General features: G+C 57.3%; 1 protein-coding gene across 1 annotated transcript; it reads right to left on the reverse strand.

The window, feature by feature from the left end:
- Positions 1 to 340: 340 nt before the first annotated feature.
- On the reverse strand, positions 341 to 23,534 carry PCDH1 (protocadherin 1). The gene is made up of 5 exons (XM_060093522.1): positions 23,345 to 23,534; positions 14,240 to 15,102; positions 9,075 to 11,270; positions 3,716 to 3,935; positions 341 to 1,563 (listed from the first exon to the last, which is right to left on the reverse strand). Exons 1-5 carry the CDS (start codon positions 23,382 to 23,384, stop codon positions 1,169 to 1,171), a joined length of 3,714 nt encoding a protein of 1,237 aa, XP_059949505.1. The 5' UTR covers positions 23,385 to 23,534; the 3' UTR covers positions 341 to 1,168.
- Positions 23,535 to 25,827: the final 2,293 nt, after the last annotated feature.

Genomic DNA, 25,827 nt, shown 5'->3' on the forward strand with positions numbered 1-25,827 from the left:
CAGGGTGCAGGTACCCCCTGTTGGGGGCAGCAACCAGCCACCCCCTGAGCAAACCTTCCTGCTCCCAACTCACCCAACCAGGCCAGAGGCACAGTCTCCCCACCCCCGGCCAGCTGCCCCCCACAGCCTCAGGGCCCCTCCGTGATGCTCGTCTGGATGTGGGGGCCAGCCTGAGCGGGGATCCCCCCCACCCCAGGGCACAGCGCAACAGTTCCAAAAAAATAGAGATTTGTATTCTTAAAAAAAATTAAATAAAAGCCCAGCTCTGCTGATAGGCGAGTGTTCCCCCATCCCCACCCCCACCCCCCTTGTTTCCCTGGCCGGCACCCCCATCCTGCCACAGCCCCAGGGGTATTTACAACATGGAACAATAGAGGCCTGGGGTGGGGGGCACTGCGGCAGGGAGGAGGGGGTGCAGGGCAGGTCCCCCCCCAGAGGGGTCCCCCGAGACAACACAACATCAACAAGAAAAGTTGCAAATCAGGCAGAAATGGGGACATCATTCCAAGGTCCTTATATACAGACACTGCATGACCAGTGGGAAGCGGGGGGCCCGGATGGGACCAGGCATGGGCATGCGGCAGGCAGGTGGGCCAGCCCAGGAGCAGTATAGGAAGACAAGGCCTCTGCCCCACTCCCACCGCCATCCCACCCCACCTTTGGTAACAACAGCCCTTCAGGGAGCCCCTGGCGGTCAAGAGTTTCCTCTGGGAGTTCCCAGGGAGAGGGGCTCCCCAGTTCAGCCCTGCTGCAGGGCGGGAATGGGGGCATCCTATGCCCGCCCTGGTTGGCCATGCGGGACACAATGAGTTAAAAGTGTGCTGCCCACCCTTGACTCTACCATCTGCCCAAAGTGAGGGGGTGATCCCTGGAAGTTGAGGGACCGGAGCCTAGTCATTGTAGAGGAGCCCTCTTGGGCATCAGCTGGGGGGAGCCCCATAAAGGGGAAGAGGGGGCTCCCTAGGGTTTGGGGGCTGAAGTGAGGGAAGAAGACCTGGACCCTGCATGGGGGAAGGGCCAGCGTGGTCATGAGGCCAGTAACCCCCCCACTCAGGGCCCTGGCCAGGAAGTCCACGCTGGAGGGGTCAGGAGCAGGGGCCCTGGCATGGGCCCGCCTGGGAGCTGGCCGGTGGCTGGGGAAGGGATGGCCAGCCAGCCAGAAGGGGGCTCACAGGTAGATCTCGCGCTTGGCCGTCTGGGCAGATGCCGGTGTGGCTGCAGGTGGGAAGTCCGAGGTCTGGGTCAGGGGGATTTCCTCCAAGGTGGCCGAGTCCTTGCAGGAATCATGGCTACTGTGGGAGAAGGCACTGTAGGAGGGCAGGAGGCGCACGGGGGCCGTTTTGGTGTTCCGGTCTTCCGGGGGGCTGGGGCTGCCGGCGCCCGCAGGCTCCTGCCCTCCTCGGTCCTGGTAAGGCACGAAGGTGGAGAGTTTGAGGGCGCTGCTCTTGGTCCGGCGGCTGGGAGACGACTGGCCAGGCATCCAGCACGTGTCGGAGTGGCCAAACTCACTGCACTCCCGGGTACATGTGCCCGTCATGGCGACGTCAGGCAAAGGGCGCAGGTCTGCAGGGGAGAGCCGGGAGGATGGTCCTCAGTCAGGGCAGCCTCGCAGAGCTCTGCTCCACAGCCTCCCACCAGCGCCTCCATGCCGCCTTGGAACAGGGGTGCACGCCCCTTCCTGCCCACTGAGCTCACAGGCGCACACACCCTCAAATAGACACACACCCTCCCACCATCCACCGCATGCGGGCTCTCTCACACACACACACGCAATCTGTCCTTAAATAGACACATTCTTTCCATTCTCACCCACCCTCCAGCTCTCCTCTCACACATCCACCATATCTGCCCTCAGACAGGTGCACAAACACACACCCCATCTACACACTCCGTCATCTATCTCCAGACAGGCTGAAACATGCACATTTACCCTCAGGGGTGAGGAAACCCCCATCCTCATTAAAGACACAATCTCTTTCTCTCTCTACTGCGCTCTCTCTCGCACGCTCTCTCTCTCTCTCTCTCTCTCACACACACACACACACACACACACACACCCCTACCCTCAGATAGGTGTGGACACACAAATCTACACCAGGCATCTCTATCCTCAGACAAAGGTGGGCACATGCCTCCCTTCTGAGCCCCCTCCAGCCTCACCATGCTCCCAGTTGCCCTGGGACCCCACCCCACGCCAGCATAGCAAGGCCCTGCCACAAAGCCAGGAGTTTGCGTGGAAGCACACACTCACATATCCACAAGCACACTCATGCAGCCCCTCCCCACCTCACTCCGGCCCCTACACCACCCACCACCCCTGGCCTTGCCCCGGCTCCCTGCCCAGAACACCCATGGGAACAGAAGTTGTCCGTCTGACATCAGCAGTAGCCAGTGTGGTTGCTGGGCAGTGGGGGTCTCCATGGGAGCGTCTGGGCCTTGAGTACTTCCCATCACGGTTGCCCCTGTCCCACCCTCGCTTGGGGACAGTACCAGGCGGTGCCTCCCCACCCAGGGATGTGACTGAGCGGCACCACCTGGGGTGGGGACTCCCCTGGCACCACCCGCCCTGGCTTGGCCTCCTGCCAGTGCAAGGTGAGGAGGGGACAGCTCTGTCGTTAACCCTCCAGGGCTCTTCAGTTCAGGGCAGAGTGGAGGGACCCAACGTGGCACGGAGCAGAGCGCGGGCACTGGGTGGGCGGGGCTGGGTGCTGGGCCGAGTCCCACAGACCCCAGACCCCAGAGCAGCTCCCACATACCTGGCAGTCCACCTCAGGGCCTGCTCCGGCCAGCCGGCTCTGCGCGGGCACAAAAAGGACGAGACGGGCGTGAGATCGCGCATGGATGGGCAGGGTGGGGATGGAGGGCACTCTGAGACCCGGGGCCTGGGAGGTTAGACAAGAGCCCTGGGCCCGAGGGGTGAGCTGTGGAACTTTTCATCTTGGGGCGCGCTGGGGGAGTTCCGACTGAGGGAGGGGACGAGACCTGAGGATAGCTCTAAGCTGGAGAGTCTTTCTATCCCAAGGGGAAGCTGATTTAGTCTCCCCACCATGGGCCACCAGAGGTGCCTTCACGCACACACATGCACTACACACATACATTCTGACAACACGCCCCCCGCATCCATTCCCATGCTGACCTCTGCTCCAGCCCAGATCCCCCGTCTGCCATCACCCTCCAAGCCCCTCCCACACAAGCCTTTCCCCTCCCTGGGCCTCCCCACTCCCTCTCCTCCCGTCAGGGGGATCATCACACCCTTCTCTGGGCTCCTCATAGCATCCAGGGTCCCTTCCCTTTTCTCAAGGCCCTCTGAGCTCTCATTATCTCAAGATTCCCTCAAAGTTCCCTCACCACTACCTGAGCCCTCTGGCCCGCATTCTCAGGGTCTGTGTTCCCAGGAAGCAGAATAAAGTAGTACTGACTTCAAAGTCTTTGGAGTCAGAGGTGCCTGGGTTTGAATCCCTCCCAGCTCCGTCACTTCCTGTATATGACTTTGGGTAAGTGACTCAACCTCTCTGAGCCTCCGTTTCCTCCACCGTAAAGGGGGCACAATAAACTTCTCAGATCAGAGAGCGGTTGTGAAGGTTAAATGAATATATACCAGAAGGCACTCAGCACAGTGTTTACTGCTGAATACACGAGAGCTCAAGAGATGGAGGCTATCTCTAAGGTCTTGTCATCACTCTCAGGCTTCTCCTCATTCCTGGGGTCCCCTCACCGTTCTCGGGGTGCTCCATCTCTCCTATGCTGCCATCGGGGGTGGTGCGCTCATAGTGATCCTCAGGCAGAGCCAGGGGACCGAGTCGGGGCCCCGAGGATGACTTGCTGGACGGCGTCTCAGACTCCTCCAGGCCACTGTCGTAGTAACTGTGCTGGGACGGGTCCTGCAGCTCCTGCGCCTGGCTGGTGGCGGAGAAGGTGACGCGGCGGTGAGGTAACTGCAGGGAGAGGGAGTGTCACTGCCGGCCAGCCAGCCTGCGCCGCGGGGCCACCCACCGCACCAGGCTACAGCCCCAGCCAAGCCCGCCCCCAGAGCTCCTAGCCCTCTAGGCCTCAACAGCAACCAGGAAGAGGCCCAGCCCCCTAGCGCAGCAGAACCCCCCAGAAAGCAGAGACCTTAATAGAGGACTGCCCCTTGATTCTAGGTCAGCTCCCAGGACAGCCAGGACCACGCACTGGAAGTCCCAACACAGCACAGGCCGCAGTGTTATGATAGCTCCCAGGCCAGCACAATAAGCTTAATCCAGTATAACCACTTGTTAGAGCACAGCTTCCCAGTACTGGCACAGCCTCTGTTTAATTCCAGACAGCCAACACCAAAACAGCACAATACCAGCCAACTCCCCTAATTCCAGCATAGCCTCTAAACACCAGCAAGCCTCCAGTTTTTAGAACAGCTCCCTAAAAGCAGGACAGACTCCTAATTCCAAAACAGCTCACCAATACCAGAACAGTTCCCTGATTTCCAAATAGCACCCTCCGGACTCCAGCTCCTCACCTGTCTCATTGCTCTGTTAACTTCTCATTGCCTCCATCCATTGGGGTGCTAACCTCTTTCTGATCTTCTGTTCCTCAGCCCTGGTCTGTAATGCCATAGGCAGGACTCCCTGCTGAGTCCCCACCCACCCAGGTGCCCACTGCGTTCCCCTTCAGAGAGGCCTGGGAGTGGAAAAAGGTGGGAAGGAAGAGGGAAAGGGAGCCTGATGACAAACCAGGGCACCTTGGGGGTCGGGTAGCAGAACAGTGGAAACTCCCCAGTCCTCCAGATCAGGAAACAGTATTAACTGGAGAGGGCAGGGCCCAGGAGGACCTGGGCATAGGGGGAGGGGCCCAGCATCCATCAGGGATTTGGAAGCCTGGCTTCTTCGAATGGAGACTCCTTTTAGGAAATAGGAAGGAGTTTCCGGGAGGGGCCGGTGGCTTGTTAGAGCCGGGATTTAGGAGCTTGGAGCGGGAACTGGGGTGGAGGGAGGGCAACAGTGACAGGCTGCTCCCAGACAGCAGCCCTGCCTGCCTGCCATGGGTTGACGATCATCCCAGGAACCTGGCAACTTCAGCTTGGCACTCGGTACAACCAACCCATCCCCCAAACACCCACGTGGGACCACCACTGGTTCTCCTGCCAACTGGAAATTAGAAGTTGTGGAGGGTGCAGACCCGGGCCCCTGGAGGCCAGGGGTGGGAGCAGCCCAGGCCCAGGGCCCTGCTGACGAGTCTCCAGGCTCCTTCTAATCCTCTAAGACTTTGTGGTGCTTTGTCTTTAAAACTCTCAATAGGAGGTTCTCAAGATGGCCAGAGGAGGGTGTCCCAGGTTTGCAGACCCACCCTCCTGATACCCTACACAATTTCCGTGCCATCCAAGGCAGCTGGGGTAAGGGAGGCTGTCAGCACAGGGAGCTTTGGAGCTGCCTTCCCACCTTGGCTCCCACCCCACCTTCAGGCATAGACAACCCTTCTCGAGATCCATGTTGGGATCCAAAACACTGAAAGGTCTGGGTGATGACAGATAAGATCCCCAAAACTGACCTGATACTTGGGGCTGGGAGGATGTAAAGGAGCACGTCCACCTGGTGATGGAGTGAATAGGTTCCAGGAGGGTCTGGGAGGCACAGGGCAGTCTGGCTGTTGGGTGTTTTTCTTTCCAGTTTTCTTTAAGACATTAGCCAGCAGCCCTCCCTCCCTGCAGAACCTGTGCCTGGTAATCCAAGGCTTCAGTCCTGCCTCCTAGGCACATCACTTGGTCTTTTTCCTATGATTCTTTTCTGTAAAATGGAGGGTTGGGTCATACTCAACACTAAATATTCCCTATCATTCTATGACTATCAAATCTTAAAAAGCCTAGATCCAAAATCTCTCTCAGACCCTAGTCCAGAAGTTCTAGACCCTTGCTGGTTATTTCCAATTGGCTGTCCCTATGCACCCTTCAGATCCAACATGCCTGAAACCAAATTCTTTTTCTTTAATCAGCTTCTGCATGGGCAATGATCTCATCATCCTACCACCCAGACTCAGAAGGATGATATCTATCTGGGGATCCCGGTAGCTCTCCACTCACTCCCCATCCCTATCCCATATCCAATTATCCCTAGAGTCCTGTGGGTCATTTCTCCAGAAGGTCAGCCTGATCCATCCACCCATCATGCCCTTTTCCACCATCCTTGCTCAGATCTTAGAGGTGCAGTCCTGTACCTTCACCTCTACCCACTTTAAATCCACCATACACTCCAGTAAACTCTCTAAAACTCAGTTCATCCAAAACTCATGAGCTTTCAGGGCCTCCCACTTCTTCTTAAGGAATTTTTGGCAAAGCATCTATATAGTCCTCTACAACCTACAGTCTTCCAGTCTCCTGTCTCAGCTCCCTCCTATACCCTCCACTCCAGCCAGAATCCCCTTTCTGCCCTGCCCCTGCCTCCAACTTGGTCACGCTCACTCCCGCCTCGGGATTGGCTCAGCCTCCCGTCCAGCTCACTCCCGCCTCAGGATTGGCTCAGCCTCCCGTCCAACTCCTGTTCCTCACTTTATGAAGAACCGGCTCCGGGTTCTCATTCCCCTCCCAGAAGCCCACCCTCATGTCCTATGCACATTTTCTCATACTATGTGCCTCAAAGAAAGGGAGGGGGCACCATGGTCAAATAAATTTGGAAAACCCAGAGTTATACAAAGTTTAACAGGTTTTCCCTTCTTGCAGGCTTTGCAGAACCTTTAATAGGTTAATGTGAACTTAGTCTTGGAACCCCTTTTTTTATAGCATAACGGAAAACAGCAGACTCTGGCAATCAGATTTCCTGATGATTTGTGTTTGAATTTGACTCCATCACTAACTAGTTTTCACTTCTGTAAAACGACCTGCATCACAAAGAGTTATGAGCAGTGGATGAGGTAATTCACATAAAATGCTCAGCATGGTACGTTGCACCTGGTAAGGACTCAAAAAAATGGAAGCAGGTAGTGGCAGAAGTGGTAGAACAAGTTGGGAAAAGCTTTAATATATGGCACTTCTCACCGGTGAGAATCGACACCACGATTCTCAACTGCCTCATCTTGTTACTTGTATGTCTTGTAGAAATATGACCATTTTTTCCTCAAGGTCTAGTACTATGCTGAGCACACAGTAGGGATTCACCCTATGTGTTTTAATGGACAGTGGTGTTGTGGTTTTGTTGTGTTTGAATGTTCAGTGTGGCTCCATGGATGGGTTGGACTGGAGCCAAGTAAGGGATAATCCCTCAGACCTTGGGAAAGAAAAAGAGATTAAGGAGCTAAAGGAACAGAAGAAAGAGAGAGGCGGTGGCAGCAAGGAGAGGAACAAAAGAGAAAGAATGATTGGTCAGGAGCTGCTGGAGGTCACCCTAGAGATGCTTATTTGTCCGAGGGAAATGCGATGAAACCAGATTTCACTTCCCCATGCACCACTCCTCCAAAGCCCCTAGGAGTTTTTACTTTGGGGGTACCCCGGGGCATTGGGGAGTTCGTGGACGGAATCAGAGTAGAGAGCTGGCGCCCTGGACCTCCTGGGAGTGTCTCAAGCCTCTTCAGTCGCCATGGAGACAGGTTGCCTCTGGCCTCAGAGACTCCCCCAGGACCCGAGGCCCCTCACCCAGACTTTAGCCTCCTCCTCAGGCACAGCCAGAGACAGGGCAGACCCAGGAGAGCAAGAAGTGAGAGAAGGAGAGAGAGAGAGTGAGTGAGAGCTAGCAGCTCAGGGTGGCCAGAGCAAGGAGCTGAAGGAAGGGAAGGGAGGGGGCCGGATAGGGCGCCTCAGCCCTGGTCAGCAGTGGGGATACAGAGCAGGTCAGTCCATAGCACTGGGGGATATCCTCCCCTCTCCCTGGGCCCTCCCTCCCGGCAGCCCAGACTGGTGACCATGGTGGGGAGACACAGGGCAGAGCAGGCTAATTGCTGGGCATTGAGCAGTTTTGGGATGAAGAGGCTGGGAAAAGGACTTGGGAAGATCTTACCTCGAGGGAAGGTGCCTGGTATAATTAAGAGGTTCTCTGCCTTCACTTGAGGCAGCCAGGCTGCATTCCACCCCCACCAGCTGCTCTGAGCTCTGCTGGGAGATGCTCGATGTGCACAAATGGGAAAGGTCAAGTCTCAGCGAGCGGAGAAAGGGCAGGACTTGGGTGCATCTCCATCCGCTTTCTTGGTAAAGGGTGCCATTCCCAGGGAGGTCTCACAAACATGAGGGAAGGGGACACTGCTGGACAGCTCCATTTGAAGCCTGCTCAGAAAGCACTTCCCCCAGTCATGGACATGGTCATGGTGGGGGCGGGGGGCTGGTCAATTAAGATAGGGTTGGGGCAGAGGGGCAGGTCTGGGACGGGGGCAGGGACAAAGAGCAGGGATGGGGAAACTGAGGCAGGACATCAGACAAAGGGCCGTTTCCAGTCTCTCTCGCTCCTTCTCTCAGTTCCAGGAAAATAAGAAGCCAAAACTCCAAAAATAGAGAACTTTATTATCAGGGTGAAGTGTTTGGGGCTGGGGGAGGGGAACTGGGGCCCAGCCCCAGGAGTCTGGGGTGGGGAAGAGGGTGACACACAGCACACAGAGAAGGCACAAATGGGGAGGCCCCCCTCCCTGACAGAGCGTCCACCTGGTTACCCACCAGGACCCCAGGTCTCCCCCTTTCCCCTCTAGAGAAGCACCCATGGCTGGTCTCGGACGCAAACCCACGTTTGGAGGAGACTTCTTCTCCATTTCCCTCCCCGCTCCTGCCTCCAAACCCTTCTGCTCACCTACCCATCAGTCCCCACCTGCAGGACCCAGCAGCTGGTCCAGTGTCCCAGGATGTGACAAGTCACAGGCCTCTCCCAGTGCGGAGGGGGCGTGGGGGGGGACACGGAGCACACCCTCCGTTTTCATTCTGCCGGACCCTCCAAGCCTGGGTGAGGCAGCGGGGTCCTCAGTGGTCCCAGCATCCCCCTATCTTTGGCTCCACCTCCCACCACTGACGGGCTGCTAAGCACGGCAGGCCCGAGACACCAGCTCTGTCACTCCCACACCTCGGTCCAGATGGCCCCGTGGTAGGGGTGGGGTGGGGGCCGGGGCATGCTGAGCCGCAAGGGCTGGCCTACCTGCTTGCTGGGGTATTTGGGGGGGTTGGTGCGGTAGCTGTAGTCGGAGTACTGCTCAGAGCCCGTGGATGTTGTGTCCCCAGTGCCTACGAAAGTGTTGGCTGGTGGCAGGTCCTGCACCACCTGGTGCTTCTTGGAGGCGGAGGGTGACTGGGGCTGTAGCTGGATGGAAGGCAGTGGGGAGTTAGAGCGATAGTGGCGGCCAAGGTCAGGGCTGCCTGGTGGGTAGTTGAGGGGCAGGTGGATGCGGGGGCTGTCCCCAGGGGCATCGCTCATCAGGTTGAACTTGAGGGATTTCTGCAGCCCGGCCTCATCCTCGTCCTCCACCGGCTTCACGGGCTTGGGAGACTTGCTCTTCTTGCCCTTGCTTTTGTTTCCCTTGGAAACTTTGCTGCTGGGCTTGGGGGCATACAGGTCCTTGGTCTCCTTCTTGCCAGCCTGGTAGCCACTCTTGGCCTCCCGTTGCCGGCAGTAGCGCACGAGCACGGCCAGGGCGATAAGCAAGGCCACGGCCACGACACCCGCCACCACGCCAAACAGGATGTTGCCGCGCTGCTTGGAGCGCTCGTATTCCGGATCCCCAGCAATGTCGATGTCCAGCGGTGTGTCCAGGCTGTGGCCCAGCAGGGTCTCCAGCAGGGTGCGGTTGGCCAGGGTGTCATTGACATACAAGTGGACCAAGGCTGTGCCGTAGCGAGGGGGCTTGCCGCGGTCACTGACCTTCACCACTAAGCGGTGCAGCCCGTGGTGGCGCCGCTCAATCTCCTTTTCCAGGGTGATGGCACCAGAATGTGACCCAATCTGGAAGAGTCCGTAAGGGTTGCCACCGGCGATGCTGTAGGTCAGCTCAGCGTTGACACCAGAGTCAATGTCCTCAGCTGTCACCTGGCTGACCGTCTCACCCAGACGGGTCTGGGGGGTCAGCAGCCGGTGGGAGGTGTTGGAAGGGGCGGTGATAAAGGGTGCATTGTCATTCTCATCCAGCACGTTGATGGTGACACCAACGTAAGCCGAGCGAGGTGGGACGCCGCCGTCCACGGCCTTCAGCTGGAAGGTATAGGTGCTTTGCTGCTCCCGATCGAAGCTCAGGCTGGAGAGGATGGTGCCCGTGCCGTTCTGGATAACAAAATCACCATTGTCCTGCTCCACCGTGAGCTGCACCCGGGCGTTCTCCCCCTTGTCCCCATCAATGACCGTCACCATGCCCACTGGACTCAGCGCCGGCATGTTCTCCATCACTGAGAAGTTGTAGCCACTCAGCATAAACTTGGGGTCATTGTCATTGCAGTCCAGCACGTTGACAAGGACGGTGGCTGTGCCTTGGAGGCTGGGGCTGCCCCGGTCGGTTGCCACCACCTTCAACTCGTAGCTTTCCCTCTGTTCCCTATCAAGGGATGTCTTCACCCGGATCTCTCCAGTCTCAGGTGAGATGGTGAAGAGGCCCTTGGCAGCCGGCTCAGGCTCCAGAGAGTAAACCAGCTCAGCATTGGAGCCCGAGTCGGCATCACTGGCAGTGACCTCAGCGACCACTTCACCTGGCTTGTTGTTTTCTGGGAAGGCGACCTCAGTGACGCTCTGGGTGAAGACAGGTGCATTGTCATTGACATCCACCACCTGCACCTTGAGAGAGTTGGTGCTCGAGAGTGGGGGATTGCCAGAGTCCACGGCCACAATCTCAATGGTGTAGTCTTTGACCTTCTCATAGTCGAGTGGGGTGGTGGTCTGCAGGAAGTACTTCTTCTTGCTGTCACTTCCCGTCTCACTGGCCTGGCGGAGCTGGAAGGGCACATCACCTGCCACCACACAGGTGACAGCTGCATTTTCTCCCTCGTCTCGGTCAGATACCTGCACCAGGGCCACAGCTGTCTCTTCTGCCACGTCCTCTGAGATGTTAGCCATCCCGTCTTGATGAGTCACCAGCCCTATGCCCCGGATCTCAATGGTGGGGGCATTGTCGTTCATGTCCTTCACGGTCACCACCACTTGGGCTCGGGCACTCTTGGGGTTGGTGCCTCGGTCCTTGGCAAGCACCGAGAAGCGCAGGGTGCTTAGGTCCTCGCGGTCCACGGGGCCCTGCACGGTGATAAGTCCCGTGTTCCTGTCCAGTCTCAGAAGACGCCTCACAACTTCGGGTGCCTGGTGGAATGTGTAGTCAATCTCTGCGTTGGCACCTTGGTCGGAGTCATTGGCCTTCACCTACAGGGCAGGGGGAAAAAACAAGGAAAACAGTGCTGGGTTAGTTTGGGGATAAATTAAGCGACCCACGTTGCTGCCTTTCCAACAAGCATGGCAGATGCAACTAATCTAACAAGGCACCCTTTCCAAAAGCAGCACATGCATGCCCTGCCCTTTTCCCAATCCTGACACTTTGGCATATATTACTGATCTTTTTCCCTGAAGAGCACAGATACAGACCACAAATCCTCAGTGGTGCTACAAGCTACTACTAGAGATGGGACAGGGCAGAATTGAACTCTACTTATTGCTCCTATACTAGTCCACCCAAATATGGTGATGAGGAGCCAGTTAGCAACTAGGGAAGCCCTTCCACCCAATTAAACTGGCCTTCAAACCCTTCTGAAGAGCTGGAAAGGTGTGAGTAGTAGAGATGGTGTGTGTGCATGACATATGTGTGCAACATGCATTCATGCACACACACGTGTTGTGATTATGTGAGAAGGTATGTGTTTATGCACGTGTCTATTGGCACACGAATGGAGACCCACGTGCCCCTCTGGAGGCCACAGGTGAGGGGATTTCTTTTTTGAAAGGAGCCAGGTAGGGATGTGGGTCAGAGGGAGCCCGCCAGGCCAGGTCAGGTCACTACTCTGTCAAAACCGGGGAAACCTGTTTCATCTCTCTTCCCCTCCCAGGGCTGGCGCTGGCTAGGCAACAACTTGAGGAATCCAGCCGAGCCTGCAGCCAGGAGGGAGGGGCTGGTGCAGCCCACAGAGCCTGCTGGCAGCGGGCTGGGCTCCCAGCATCACACAATGAACCGTCTGTCCCTTTGCAGTGGGCACAGCCTCCCACACCAAGGCCGACACACACTCGGCCCAAGTCTATACAAACATGGGTGGTAATGGGGCAACAGGAGCCAGGTGGGAATGGTCATAAGGTAGCACTGGTCAGCGAGAAACGAGAGGGATGGAGTTAGGTCACAGCCCAACAGAATGTGATGGCAGTACAGGTGGGGGCAGGGGAGGAGGGGGTGGGGGTAGACAGGCTAGGTGCAACTTGGCAGAGTCTCTGGGGAGCAGAGCAAGAGTCCTAGGTTCAAATCTCAGCTCCGCCACTTCCCAACTATGAGGCCTTGGGCCAATTATTTAACATCCTCAAGCCTCAGTCTACAAATGTGTAAAATGGGGATAATAATAGAACCTATTTAACGGGGTTGTGGTGAGGATTAAATGGGATGATAAGTGTAAAAATGCCTAACACTGCCTGGCACATGGCAAGTGCTCCCTAAATAGCATTTATCCCTCTTTTTGTCCATCCATCTCTGAAAATCGGTGCTGACACAGTATTGGGCATTGCACCTAGCAGGCCCTCAGGCCACTGCTAGTCTCCTTTCCTTCCCATCAGGATTTTTTTGACAGTGAAAACACTGGTGAGCTACCTGGTCTCTGCTCACCCCTCTAATGGTTTCTCCTCGCCCCTCGATCCCCCTGTTGCCCCAGTCTGTCACCAACTTTTTCAATATGATTCCCACTGTCTCCCTGTCTCTAGATTGGTCACCCACCTCCTTGCCTGCCTCTCTTGCCGTCCTACCTCCCTTTGTCTCTGTCTCTGACTCGTGACTTCTGTCTCTCTTTCCCTCCCGTCTTGCTCAGTTCTCTTTCTGCCTCTTTCCCACAGCTGGCTCTCTCCCATCCTCTCTTTTCTGCTCTGTCTCCCCGTAACCTCGTCTCTGCCCCATTCTCCTGCTTCATCCCACTTCCCAGCTCTTACACACATGGGCTCTGAAGCCAAACTGTTGGATGTGGCCAAGGTGGAATCTGAATACATCAAGTGGGTGTTACCAGGCAAGTTTCCTAATCTCTGTGGGCTCAGTACCCCATCCGCAAAATGGGGATAATGCTTATATTGTACTGTGGAGATTAAGTGATATAATACACATAATGTATTCAGGACAGTACCTGGCACCCAGGCTATTATCATTTGCCATCCCCAACCGTCTGTCTCCCTTTTCTTTCTCAGTCTCTCTCCTACAGGTTCCAGTCCACCAGCCTCTAAAAAATGGCCCAACCTCCTCCCCATGCCCTGCTTCAGCTTGAGGACTTGGGACGAAGGGTTTCCCAGGATGGGTAGCGGTGTGCAGGGCAAGCTGAGCCCTCCTCAGCTCCCTCATATCAAAGACAGACAGCTTTAACCCATGGGGAAGGAGAAAGGAGCTGGGGCTGGCAGGAGGCCAGGGCTGAGACGACAGTGGGAGATACGCCCACCTGTCTGCAGGGACGCTTTCTTTGCTCTCTCCCAGGCCCTGACCCCACCAAGCTGCCCAGCCCCTGTGGCAGTTCCCATCGAGAGGGGTGTTGAGAGCTTCAGCAGAGGCCACCGACTCCCCCTACTGTGCCCAGCACCCCGCACCCATGGGTACCCTGTGCCTAGGGGAGGAGGTGGGTGTATAGACATCTGTGTACAGTTTTCTAGAATTCTGAGGACTCACCTGGCTAAAATGATCTCATGTGACTGTCAGGCATGGGCAAAGCAAGTCTCTGTCCTCCAGCCTCAGGAGACTCGCATGTGGCTAAAGGGGCCCTGGTTGGGAAGACATTCTCATCTCTGGAGAGATTCTACTTGGACAAAAGGCAGTTCACTTGTTCCAGCTCAGCTCACTTGGCTGGGGAGGAGGATATCATTTGACTTGGGAGGGGGTTTCACTTTGCAGAGGTTTCTCCAGCTTGAGTCTGCCTCGGGGATGGGGGGATCACTGTTCATATGCTATGTCACTGTCACCTGAATAGCTTGACAGAGGAAAGTAAATCCCCTGCTGGGGTGTGGTGGACTTGTGGGAAGGTCTCACCAGGCGGGGGCTGGGGAAAAGAGATCTCACCACACTATCTTGGCCATCTTGCCCTTAAGTGAAGGGAACTCTCACGAGGTTGGGGTGGGCTCCCATTTCTCAAGGTGGGTCACCCTGACCGTTAGATGGAGGGGCCTCTCACCTGGACGACTGAGTGTCCTATGGGGCTGTTCTCAGACAGCTCAGCCTCGTAGGACGGCCGCTCGAACTTGGGGGCATTGTCATTGGTGTCGAGCACAGTGACTCGCAGCAGGGCGCTGCTGGCGCGTGGGGGGTTGCCACCATCCTGCACCTTGATAGTGAGGTCGTAAGAGTCCAGGCGCTCCCGGTCCAGGTTGCCCATCACGATGAGCTGCGGCTGCTTTCCGTCCTGGTCCTCTGCCACCTGCAGCCTAAATAGCTCCTGGGCCTCGGGCCCCACCTGCAGCTCATAGGATGCCACACCGTTGGGGCCAACATCGCGGTCCGAAGCCACGGGGATGGGGAAGAGTGAGTCAATGTTGGTGTTCTCGGGGATGGGCAGTGTGATGACTGGTGAGGCGAAGTTGGGCGTGTTGTCATTGATGTCCTGGACCTCTATCTGGCCCTCTAGCAGCCGGGGGCTGCCATTCTGCACGAGGTCCGTGATAGACACCTCAAACTCCAGGATGCAGGGCTCACCAGGGAGCTGGTTCTGGCATTCACGGAGCCCCTCGCGGTCGATAGAGGTCTCCGTGGTAAAGATGTCGCCCGTCTTGCCATCCACCCGCAGGTACGGGGCGCCTACTTCTAGTTTGTATAGGTGGCCCACGTCTGGAAAACCATAATCGGCCGCGAGGCTCCCAATGAGGGTGTTGGGTGGTTGTTCCTCTGGCACCTTGTACACCACCCGAGTGGCGTGGCCTGGGGATGGAGCCAGCAGCAGCAGAAGTGCCAGCAGCAAGGCGGGCAGCAGCAACCGTTGCCCCCCGGGGCCTGGGCTGCGCCTCAGGGACCCCATCCGGGCAGACTCCAGAATCAGGAGGGCTGTACGCGAGGGAAACAAAACAGGGGGTCAGCTGGGAGGAGAGCCCAGGCCCTGAGGGCTGCCCAGAGCCAGCCCCCGACTCCCCCTCTGCCACCTACACACTGATCTCCCAGGAGAGAGCTCTGCCCCAGTACAGAACACTGATTCCAAGACCCAGAACCCTGAGTCTCACCCACAGCTGGTGTAGCAGCGGTGTCTGCCCCAGCTGGAGGAGCAGGTCTAGAGCAGTTCCTGCCCGTGGAACGCCCTGACGCACCTGACACTCCCTCCCTCCCTCCCTCCCTGCTCTCTACTCTGTGCTTTGCCCAACACCTCCTTCTCACCAGCATCCTGCCATAGTCACCCGTGCTAATTACCCTGATACGGGAGAGACAGCAAGTGGAAGGGCAAGACCAGGAGCAACCCCCCACCCACCCCCCGCCACATACAAGGTAGGAGAGAGACGCAGGTACCCTCCCATTCCCCAGACCCTGGATCATCGCCGCCCACACTGGGGGCCACTCACGTTGGCTGCAGGGAGAAGGGATGACGTCACGTTCCTCTCCCTTCTGAGATGCCAAGTCAGTGTATGCACAGGAGGTAGGATATCTCAGATCCCTTTCTCCTGGCAGTAATCACCCTAGTGCCCATGTCCCCACCCTCATGAAGGGCCAGCCTGGACTGGGCACCAATCAAGGCTTGAAAACGGTTAGAGCTGTGGAGTAGGTGTTAGCCCTCCCCGACCCCCTTCCAAACAAACATGCCCCTGGGCACTCACACCTGTGTGTACACACACAGTTCCCGGGGCTCCTCTACCCTCCCTCTCCACCAGGGTGGGGGGCGGGGGGGGGAGGAGAGACACGGGCAGGTATGTGGAAGAAGAGAGTAGACGTCAAGACTGGGGTCAGGACTGTGGTCAGAGCTGACTAGCCCCGGTACTGGCATTGGGAGCTGCCCCAGCCTATCCTTAGCAACTAGGAGCCCAGCAGGTCTAACTGGGACAGAGCTGCCAATAACACCAGCAGCCTTGCCCTGACCACGCCCCATACCCCTGCTCAGTCTCTCAGTGAACATCTGGCCCCTCCCCTGCTTAATCGGTCCAGTCCCATCTCATACCTGCCTCTCCCCGCCCACCCCCAAATCCTTCCAGTTAGAGCCCTGTATGCCCCAGCCAACCACAAGCTGCACCGCCATCACCACAAGAGCCTGCTTCTTCTGCCCATCTCCCCCAGCTTTGAGCTGTGCATCAGCAGACCCCAGCCAGACCCTCCAGCCAAGTCCCAGCCTTGACTCCCTCCTCCTCTCCAGCAGTACCATGACCATGGCCAGCCCTTCTATTCAAATCCAAAGTCTTCAGCCCAGTATTTTCAGCAGAGGCTCAATCTCCCTTCCCTAGCTCCTGAAGTATGTGCCCCATACCTGGAAATCCCACCCCACGCCCTGTCACAGGCCACACCCACCCCACTGAAGGCAGGTTCTGGTCACCCAGGAAGCCTTCCCAGGCCTCTTCAGCCCTCGGTGACCTCTCCTTCCTCCAACTCATTGCCAATCCCATGGCAATGAATCACTGTGCAGCCTGGGACACCGCCCGCCCGTGTTGTTCAATCTCAGTTATTGTGCACTTATTCCTGTGTTCTCTAAACTTATTCCTCTCCAAGCATCCTGAAGGAAGGGACAGGGCTCCCTACACTCAGCCCCCAGCCCCCACCCATTCACCTTCACAGAGCTGGGCATACTATAGGTGCTCATTCATGCATTCAGTGAGCGTTTATTGGGCACTTACAACATTCCAGTCTCTATCCTGGGCAGTGGGACACAGCAGCGAACAAGACAGATGCAATCTGTCATTGTGGAGCTGACAGTGGTTCTAACTCAAGGACTATTTGTCACTTTTGTTGGGCTGTACCCATTTGACAGATGTAAGGCAGCAGAGTGGAGAAGAGCAGGGAATGTGACATCAGACAGTCTGAGGCAAACCCCAGCTGCCCACTTTCTGACTGCGTGAGCTGGAGCAATTGATTTAGAGCCTCAGTTTCCTTATCTGTAAAATGGGGATAATACTACCTCTTTCCTAGGGAGTTTGAGATCATGTGGGCTAAATGCCTAGCACAGTTGAGTATTCAACAAATGCTCCCTCAAAGCACTCACAATTGTAGTTAGGTAGCTGTTTGGGAAATAACTTGTGAATTGTTTCTCTTTCCTATAAGACTGTGAGCGGAGACTGGGAGAGCCTCTGCTTTGTTTACTCCTACATCCTCAGGGCCTTGCCCTGGACCCTGCACACTGTAGGTACTCAGTAACAGCTCATGAATGACTGTGATTATTTTACCTCTCAGGCTTAGCCTTTCCTGGAACTTTCTGTATGGTCACTGCTTGTTTTCTTGCCCAATTTCCCTACTCCACTGAGAACTCCCTGGGGTCTGATTTAATCCTTCTCTGTGTAGGTCCCTAGCAGACTCTCAGCAAATGGTCATTGAATGCAGATGCCTTACACAAGCACAGCCCCTCCCTGGTCACTCCTCACACTAATAGGCTCAACGCCTGTGAGGCTGTTATCAGATTAGCGTGTGTGTTTGCTCTCAGCTGCAATCTTAATCTCTTTAAAGGAGGGAGGAATTTATCTGATGCTCTATTTGGATCGACCCTCCAGCCATTTCCCCTCTCTCTGCATGGACCTGGCACTGGGCTCATCTTACCAACAAGCCTCAACCCAAACACACCTGTCTCCAAAGAACCTCATTCCCTTCTGGGCACCTTATCCTGCCCTCCCTTGCACAGCACACACACAACATGGGATCATGTGAGCACCAATTCCGTGCAGAAGTCTTGGCAGGGTGGGGGTTACTTGGGAGTTACCCTAAACATGACAAAGAGGAGAAATAAAGCAGTGCCGGCCTGCCTCCACTCCCTCCCTCCAGATCAACGGTTTGTAACCTTTTTGGGTCACATTCCCCTTTATGAATTTTATGAAACCACACCGCAGATTTTTCCAAGAAAAATGAACACTCACAAATTTTGGCTACAAATTCAGAGGTCCGTGGTCTGGCACCGTCAGGGTGACTTTGATTTGTAGCTGCTCTAAGAGCTACAGATTAAGCACTGACCTTGGGGGTTTCCTTCCCCATCTTGGGTCACAACCAGGGGCTCTAACCCCTCAGGCCTTCCAGGCAGCACAAACATAGCATGCTTGTGACACATTCCCCCCATCCCCCCTCCCCACGCCTGCCCCCTAACTCTCATACACATTCTCTCACTCACCCTGTCACCCTTAGGGGTCAGGAAAGGACTGTGGTATCTAACTTCTGAGTTGGGAAGAAAACCAAAAGGGAATATCCAAGGCAAGCAAGGTTGGGGGCGGGGGGGGGCGCGGTTTCCTGGGAGGAAGGAGGAATTTGGGGGGGAAATGGGGTTGGGGGAGGGTTGCCCAGAGTTGGTTGCCCAATAAGAGCTGAAGAGAGTTTAGGCTCTTTAAGCACCTGGAGAGTTCCTTTAAAATGAGTATTATCGGGCTTCCCTGGTGGCGCAGTGGTTGAGAGTCCGCCTGCCAATGCAGGGGACACGGGTTCGTGCCCTGGTCAGGGAGGATCCCACATGCTGCGGAGCGGCTGGGCCCGTGAGCCATGGTCGCTGAGCCTGCGCGTCCGGAGCCTGTGCTCCACAGCAACGGAAGAGGCCACAACAGTGAGAGGCCGGCGTACCGCAAAAAAAAAAGAGTATTATCTGGCTACACCCTTAGGAATTCTGATTCTGGAAGAGGGACCTGGAGAAACCCCCAGGCAGCAAGGGTCAGGAACCTTTTGGGAACAACTTTAAGGTACTCTAGGTCTTTGGAGTTAAGAAAGAAGTATAAATTCTATTACCATCACCTTTATTATCATCATCACTCTCCTCACTATCATCATCAACCCAACTAACACTCCCCGAGAGATTTTACTACATTTACATCCATTTCCCATCTAATCCTCCCAACCCACTGAAATGGGTACTATTTATTATTAATTTATGGCTCCCCATAGTACAGATGATAAAACTGAGGCTCAAAAATAATAATTGCCTTAGGTCACAGAAGTAGTAAGAAGAAGAGCTGGGATTTGAGAAATAAGAATGCCTCCTCACATGAGTTAGGAAAAGGCTGGATGGGGGAAGGCAAATCAATGGAAATCAGTGGTTGCTATGTACCACCCCTGCCGCCCACCCTCCCCGCCAGCGCGCGCGCACACACACACACACACACACACGCACACCACACAATCCCTGGGCTGCCAAACCTGCAGGGCAAGGAGTGAAAGAGAAAGAGAGAGCCTAGGATTCAAGGTCCAAAGGAACCCAGGCCTCCCAGGATGCAGAGAGAGAGAACAGCCAGGAGTGGCAGTGAGGCAGCCTTTCCTACCCCCTGCTCCCACCATCCCTGAACTTTGTCCTGGTGGTTGGTTGTTGGGAGTCATTAGTCCCCTTTGAAGCGATTAGTGCCTTATCTGCCCTTCCCTAGGCATTGGCTGCCTTCCCAGCAGGGGTGTCCCCACCTCCACCTTGCGACATTGGGCACCCAGGACCCTGAGAAGCCAGAGCCTCAGTAGGGACAGTGACTCATTCTTCTCAGGCCAGAGGAGCACAGTGAGGTGTGAGGGGGCAGAGTCCAGGGAAGACCAAGGAAAACACCATCTGTGTCAACATCTGGGGGAGGAAGGAGAACAGTGGTGAGGGTTCACCTGGAACCTTCATTGACAGTCCACCTCGGGGACCAGGGGCCATTTCTGGCTGAATGCTGTGGCCAGAGCGGAAACACACGGGGGCAGACATCACTGTCCCAGAGGCCAGGTCAGCCCTGACCCTCACTCCTGCACTGTTACACAACAGTCACCACCACTGTGGGCACAAGACACCAAGGGACATAGCAAACATCTGGGAGAGGAGGGTAAGCAAGCTGGGCTGTGTGGGGTGGAGCCGTTCAGAGGCTTCCCACAGTGAATAAGTGCACAGCCCTCAGCTCCTCTCCCTTCTTTTTCACAACCCTCTGTTAGCCTCTGCAGGGTTTCCAGGCACCTGCATTCTTGAGTCAGACTGTCGGGGTTCAAACCCTGGTTCCACCACTTCCTAGCTGTGTGACCTTGGCCAGGTGACTTTACCTCTCTGAACATATTTCCATATTGTGAAATGGAAATAATCCTGCCTCTTGAAGTTATTTGGGAGGATTAAATGAGAGCTGATGCATTAAGGTCTATTACATTGTAAAGGACAGATAGCTTTCCATCACCGAATAGAGCACTTTATTTCCAACATCAGGCAAACAGGAGGTGCTCATTGGTTCAATAAATAAATGATCCAATCCCCTGCCAGTTGGGAAGACCTATGAAGGCAAGGATGGTGTCTGTATTACTACAGTACCGCATCCTCATCACCCACCATGGGCCCTAGCAGACAGTAGGTGCTCAATACATGGTTGAAAGGATCTCTCTCTGCAGCACCAACTGTCCTCTCTCATGGTAGGGGCAGACCTCACCCGTATCAGAAGGGCCTCCTCCTTTCCCATCTCCTCTCCCCCGAGCCTTGACTCCTGCTCAGCTCCTCCCCCCACCCTTGCAGACCTTCTCCTGACCCTTCCACCCACTCTCCGCAGCAGTTAGCTCACTATCTCTACCTAGCCCAGCTCCCCTGACCAAGTAGCCACAGCAGCAGCCCGTCTGCCAGGAAGACGCCTTACCAGCAAGACCCCCCTTTCCAGCTGAAATCCCTTTTGGAATTGGGGATTGGGTGGGAGGGAAGGGAAGAAACTAAATGCAGCCAGAACTGAAACCAGACCTGCTCCCCTACCACCCCGCCCCTGGCAGTCTCTGGAGGCCCCTCTCATCCCTCTCTCCTCGATTCCACTCCATCCCCTGGTCTGGTCGTAATTACACATTTCAATCCTCCCAGATCGCCACGTCAAGAAAGTAACACCCCTCCACCCCCCACACACCTAGACCTCTGGGCTGTCACAAACACCTTCTGCGCGCTCTCCTTCCTGGCAGCTACCAAGGGTTGGCCCAGAGCAGGTAATGCAAGGCTCCCGGCGTTTTCTGGCACGACTTCTCGGACTCTGCCGGCCGGGGCAGACCCCAGCCTACACCGCCGCGGTCAGCGGGCGCTCCCCGTACACCTCCTGCGCGCGGGGTATCTCCTCCCAGAGGACGCGGGAGAGTGTGTCGGGGGAGGTGGGACGGCGGCTGTTCTCCGCCAGCCTCCGGCTCGGCCGGCCCCACCCCACCCCCACCCTCAGCAGGGCGACGCCAGGCCTTCCCGAGCTCAGGGCGAGGCGCGAGCGCGGCGCGGTGAGAACGCGCCTCACCGGCGTGTCCCTGGTGCCCCCCGCCCCAGGGGCCGCCGCGGGGACTCCCTCCTCCTCCGCTTCTCGGGCCTCAGCCTAGGGACCCCGGCAAGCCGGCGTCGGCTAGAGCCGCGCAGCGGGCGCAGGGAGGGGGCGGGGAGGGAGCCAGCGCCGGAATCACAAAGCAGCGAGCCCGGCCCGGAGGAGAAATTCTCGTAAAACGGACCCTCTAGCGGACGGCGGAAAAGGGGGCTTTGCCCCACTCTCAATCGTCAAAGACCTCACAGCAGCCCCGAATATTTCCTGCTAGAAGGAATGGTCTCCGACCACTGCTGAAAAACTGAGGCCAGAAGTCTGGGCTCCCGAGGGTAGCTGGGGGGAAGGGGTGCGAGTCCTTCTCGCCTGCCAGTTGTGCTCCTGCGCGTGCCGCGCGCGTGCCCTCCGGGTCCCAGGGCCTTGCCCTCACACACGACTCTGGCCTGCAGCCGGGACCCGGCGGAGAGGACGCCCAGGTGTGAGAGGGACACAGCTGTGTGGGCCCCAGGTGTGCTGGGGATCCAGGTGGTTCGGAGAACGAAGCTAAATGGTCCGAAGAGGGTCGCAAACACCGCCCAGGGCTTGCACCCTCTGCAAAGGGACCTAGGGCCCTGGAGCTCCGGGGAGGCGGGTTGGCGCGGCCTGCCAGGTCCAGCTCGTTCCGGGAATACCCGGCCGGCCGGCCCCGGAGTGGGGGTGGGGAGGCGCCAGCGGGGAAGCAGGTCCGGCCAGCCCCGAGGGTTCCCGCTGGGCCGAAATTTACACTCACTGTACAGCGCTAAGGGGAAAGGGGCGCTAGGGGCTCTCCGGGTGGCCCGGCGGCTTCCCCTGACGGAATCTGGCCTCCGAGGGAGAGGGACAGAGCGTGTATGTTTGTGTGTATACGCTGCAAGGTGTAATGTGACACTGTTGGTGGAAGGTGTGTGTGACACCCAGTGTTAAGATGTGTGAAGCAGTAGATTCTGTGTTTGTGACCGTGAGGCGCTGCTGTGGGTGCCACTTGCTGTGTTAGGGCGTGTGCCGTCAAGGAGTGTGCTGAAACACTGGGTTCTGTGTTTATGGGTGCAGTCGAGGGGTGCAAGCGAGACATGTGTTGTGTACCTGTGTTCTGGCCACGGAGTGTAACATAATTTAAGTTAGGGTGTGTGCCTTAAAGAAATATGTGTGTGCGGGGCTGGGTTTTGAGTGTTCATCTGGCGAACTGTGGCCGTGACACTCGTATGTGAGGGCATGAGATTGCGTTTGTGGGTCCGTGTCTCCGAATGTCACACCCGGTTGTGTTTTGTTGCTCTGTATGGCCACGGGTTGTGTGTCCGTGCTGCTGAGCGTGCAGAAGCTGAAGCAGATTCTAAGCTACTGACGGTGCCCCAGTGGGCGCTGGTGTGCGGGAGGTATGCCTGTGTGCACATATGTATGTATGTGTGTACATATGTCCGTGATCTGGCCCTCCGGGTGCCCGCGGGGAGCTGGAAGCGCCTGAGTGATCCGAGCTGGTCGCCCAACAAGTGTGTGTGTGTGTGTGTGTGTGCGCGCGCGCGCGTTGTGAATGAGGGTCCTTGCTTGCTACATGCTCGGGGACGGCCCCCCTTCCAACTGGGGGCTGCGGGCTTGCCCCAGGCCATCTCCATCCCTCGCGCGGCTGGAGCCCCCCTATCCCCGCAGCTCCAAGCGCTCCGGGGTGCAGGCGCCCAGGCTGGAGCCCAGTCCAGCACCCGCTCTCCTCGCTCGGCTTTTTGCGGCGGACCTTGGAGGCCAGGGTGCCCCAGCCGCAACCCCAACCGCCCCCACCTCAGCCCCGGCGCGCTGAGCACCGACCGGGCCCCCGTGGCCTCGCTCGGCCGAGCGCCCCTCCCTCGGCTCCAGCCGGCCATGGCCGCTCCCGGCCGGGAGCCACCACCGCCTCCACCGCCACCGATGCTTACCCGCCTCTGGGCAGCGCAGGCCGCGGGCCCTGCAGTCCATGAGCCGCCACCGGCCCCGGCCCGGGCTGCGGCTCGGCACGGCACGGCTCTGGCTGGCGCTGCGGTTCAGGCTCGGCTCCGGCTGGCTTTGGGCACAGCAGCCCCGGCGGCTTCGCGTCCGCGCCGCGCTCCCGCTCCCCGAGTGTGTGAGGCGGCGGTGGTGGCGGCAGCGGTGGCGGAGCCAACGGCGAACGGAGAGCACAGCCGGGCCCGCCCCCTCCCTCCCGCCCCCTCCCTCCTGGCCCGCCCGCCTGCCTCCCTCCCTCCTCCCTGCCCCTCCCCCGCCCAACACGGCCGGGAGGTGGAGCTCAGGACCGCTCCGGTCCTGCTGGGAGGGGACCCCAGCACCGCTCCCCAAAGCCAGGACCCCTTCGGCTATCTCTCCCCTACCTGAGGCCCATATACACAGACCGTCCCCCTCCCTGGCTCTTCAGTTTACACTTATCCCACCCGTGCCCCCACCTGGGACCCTTCCCGAATTCCTTTCCTAACCTCACTCAAACACCTGTCCCCTACCCTGTCCCCCTGGGAAGTGGAGGCACGGGAAATGTCTCCCCCGGTGCCTTCTCTTCTGGGCATCTGCTCCTCCAGATCTACCTTCTTCCCGCCCAGACCCCCAGATCACCCCGAATGGCCTTCCCTTCTCACTGCGCTCAGGGGAAGTACACCCCTCCCCCTCTGGCCGAAGCCGCAGAGCGGTCAGCGTCGGTGGCCGCAGCAAGTCTTGGGGGTGGGGCTATGGAGGGGACCGTGCGAGGGAGAGGGTAACGGGACCCGGGGGGCTCCTCTAGAAAGAGGACTGGGGAGATATACAAGTGTTTGGGTGAGGTGACGCGCCTAATCTCGGGCTATTAGAGGGGCCCCCAATCACCTGCCCTCTGGGCGGCATGGAGCTGTGACCCCGACACATTGACCAGTGACATATACACATTCACACAGTCACATGGGTCCCTACCCCGCGAAGCCGAGCAGTGTCACGGCCTGTGTCACACGCCCTCGCAGTGCCACACGCTCCCTGTCACAGTCACACTCACCGAGTCACACACTGTGTCACACGCAGTGTCTTACACACTCATACTCAGTTTCTCCCACTCAGTTTTGGCTCTCTGGCGCCATCTAGAGGTGTCTGAGCAGCCTGGGAATTCCTTTTCCTTCGTTCAGGGTTTGGTACCCCAGGCTTTCAAGTGCCCCAGTCTAATACGACCTCCAGCTTTTGCCACTTATAAGCCAATGCAGTGGGTTCCAGGCCAGAAGAGTGAGAAAGACTGTCCCTGGTAAGGCCTAGCACTGGGTGTGCAGAGGCCTAATATGGGATGACTGATGGCTGGGCCTCTATTTGCCATAACCTCTGACTACTCCCTATCCACCGGTATTTTCCCATCCCTACCAGTCCTCTATCCCTTGTCTCTTTCCTCTGCTTCCTCCCCTTCTGATACCTGTATTCTCTGTGGAACACTCTTCAGGGTAAGGGTGGGCTCTCGGGCCAGCTGAGGGCTGCCCAAGATCTCTCCGAGAGCAACCCCCTCGACCTCCCTTTCTGGCCTGGGCCCTGCTCTAGTCTGCACTCCCAGACCTCAGCCCCAGAATCCAAGATGGGGTGCTCTGGATGGGAGATGGGGTGAGCTAGTGAAAGGAGGATCTGTCCTATAGGTGGTTTCTCCCTGTCCCCTGCAAAACTCATATGCTCCGCATCACTGAGCACAGCTCCAAGGGAGGAATCAGTGGCCCAGAGACAAGAAATCTTCCACAGAGGAGCTGCCCCAGCTTCCCTGCCCCCAGCGTGTGCCCGCTGCCCACTGCAGCAAACCCTCCCCAGTCTGCTTGCTGGGAGCCATTCAAAGGCTCCTCTGTTCTCCTCCCTTGCTCAGGGCTGAGCAAGATAGGCAGCCGCAGAGCTGGGCAGGAAATGCTAATCTCCCAGATGTTCTCCTCCGTCCTCCCTGCTCCACCACCGTCAAACCCAAATCCTGCACCTCAAGTGATAGGAGCAGAACTGGGCCAGTGCAACACCAGGGTGTGTCTACTTTTCTCCCTGCTCCCCATCCCCTCCTACCCCAGCTGCCAGGCTGGGCTCTGTGGGGGACCTGAGCCTGGGACAAGGTAGAAATGAGGATGGGGCTGTCTTCCCCAAGCAAAAGGGCAGGCAAGGGGCTGAGACTGGGAGGTTGCATCTGAAGAGGAGAGAAGCCAGGCTCCTGGCCCCATACCAAACTGGGAGGAGGACCTGGTTGGCAAGTAGGGAATCGGGGTCTTCTAAACTGATGATGCCTGAGATTCCAGCTGAGACTGTGGCCAGGGATTGGGGGATGCTAGGTGTGGGAGTGGTTGCGTTGCTTGTGGCCTAAGGCTCTTGCCGTGATATGTATGTGCCTGGGATGGGCCGTGGCTAATAGAGAGTTAAGATGCTGTAGAGCCTTGCACTGTAACAGAAAAAACTGTTGTCT

This window comes from Mesoplodon densirostris, chromosome 3 (genome assembly GCF_025265405.1).
Source record: "Mesoplodon densirostris isolate mMesDen1 chromosome 3, mMesDen1 primary haplotype, whole genome shotgun sequence".
NCBI classification, from domain to species: domain Eukaryota; kingdom Metazoa; phylum Chordata; class Mammalia; order Artiodactyla; family Ziphiidae; genus Mesoplodon; species Mesoplodon densirostris.

Coding starts and splice junctions, on each gene's coding strand:
- PCDH1 (XM_060093522.1), bottom strand. CDS start 23,384: ATGGACTGCAGGGCCCGCGGCCTGCGCTGCCCAGAGGCGG. Junction 11,271..14,239: donor TAGGACACTCAGTCGTCCAG/GTGAGAGGCCCC, acceptor CCTGCCCTGTAG/GTGAAGGCCAATGACTCCGA. Junction 3,936..9,074: donor CCAAATACCCCAGCAAGCAG/GTAGGCCAGCCC, acceptor CTCTCCCTGCAG/TTACCTCACCGCCGCGTCAC.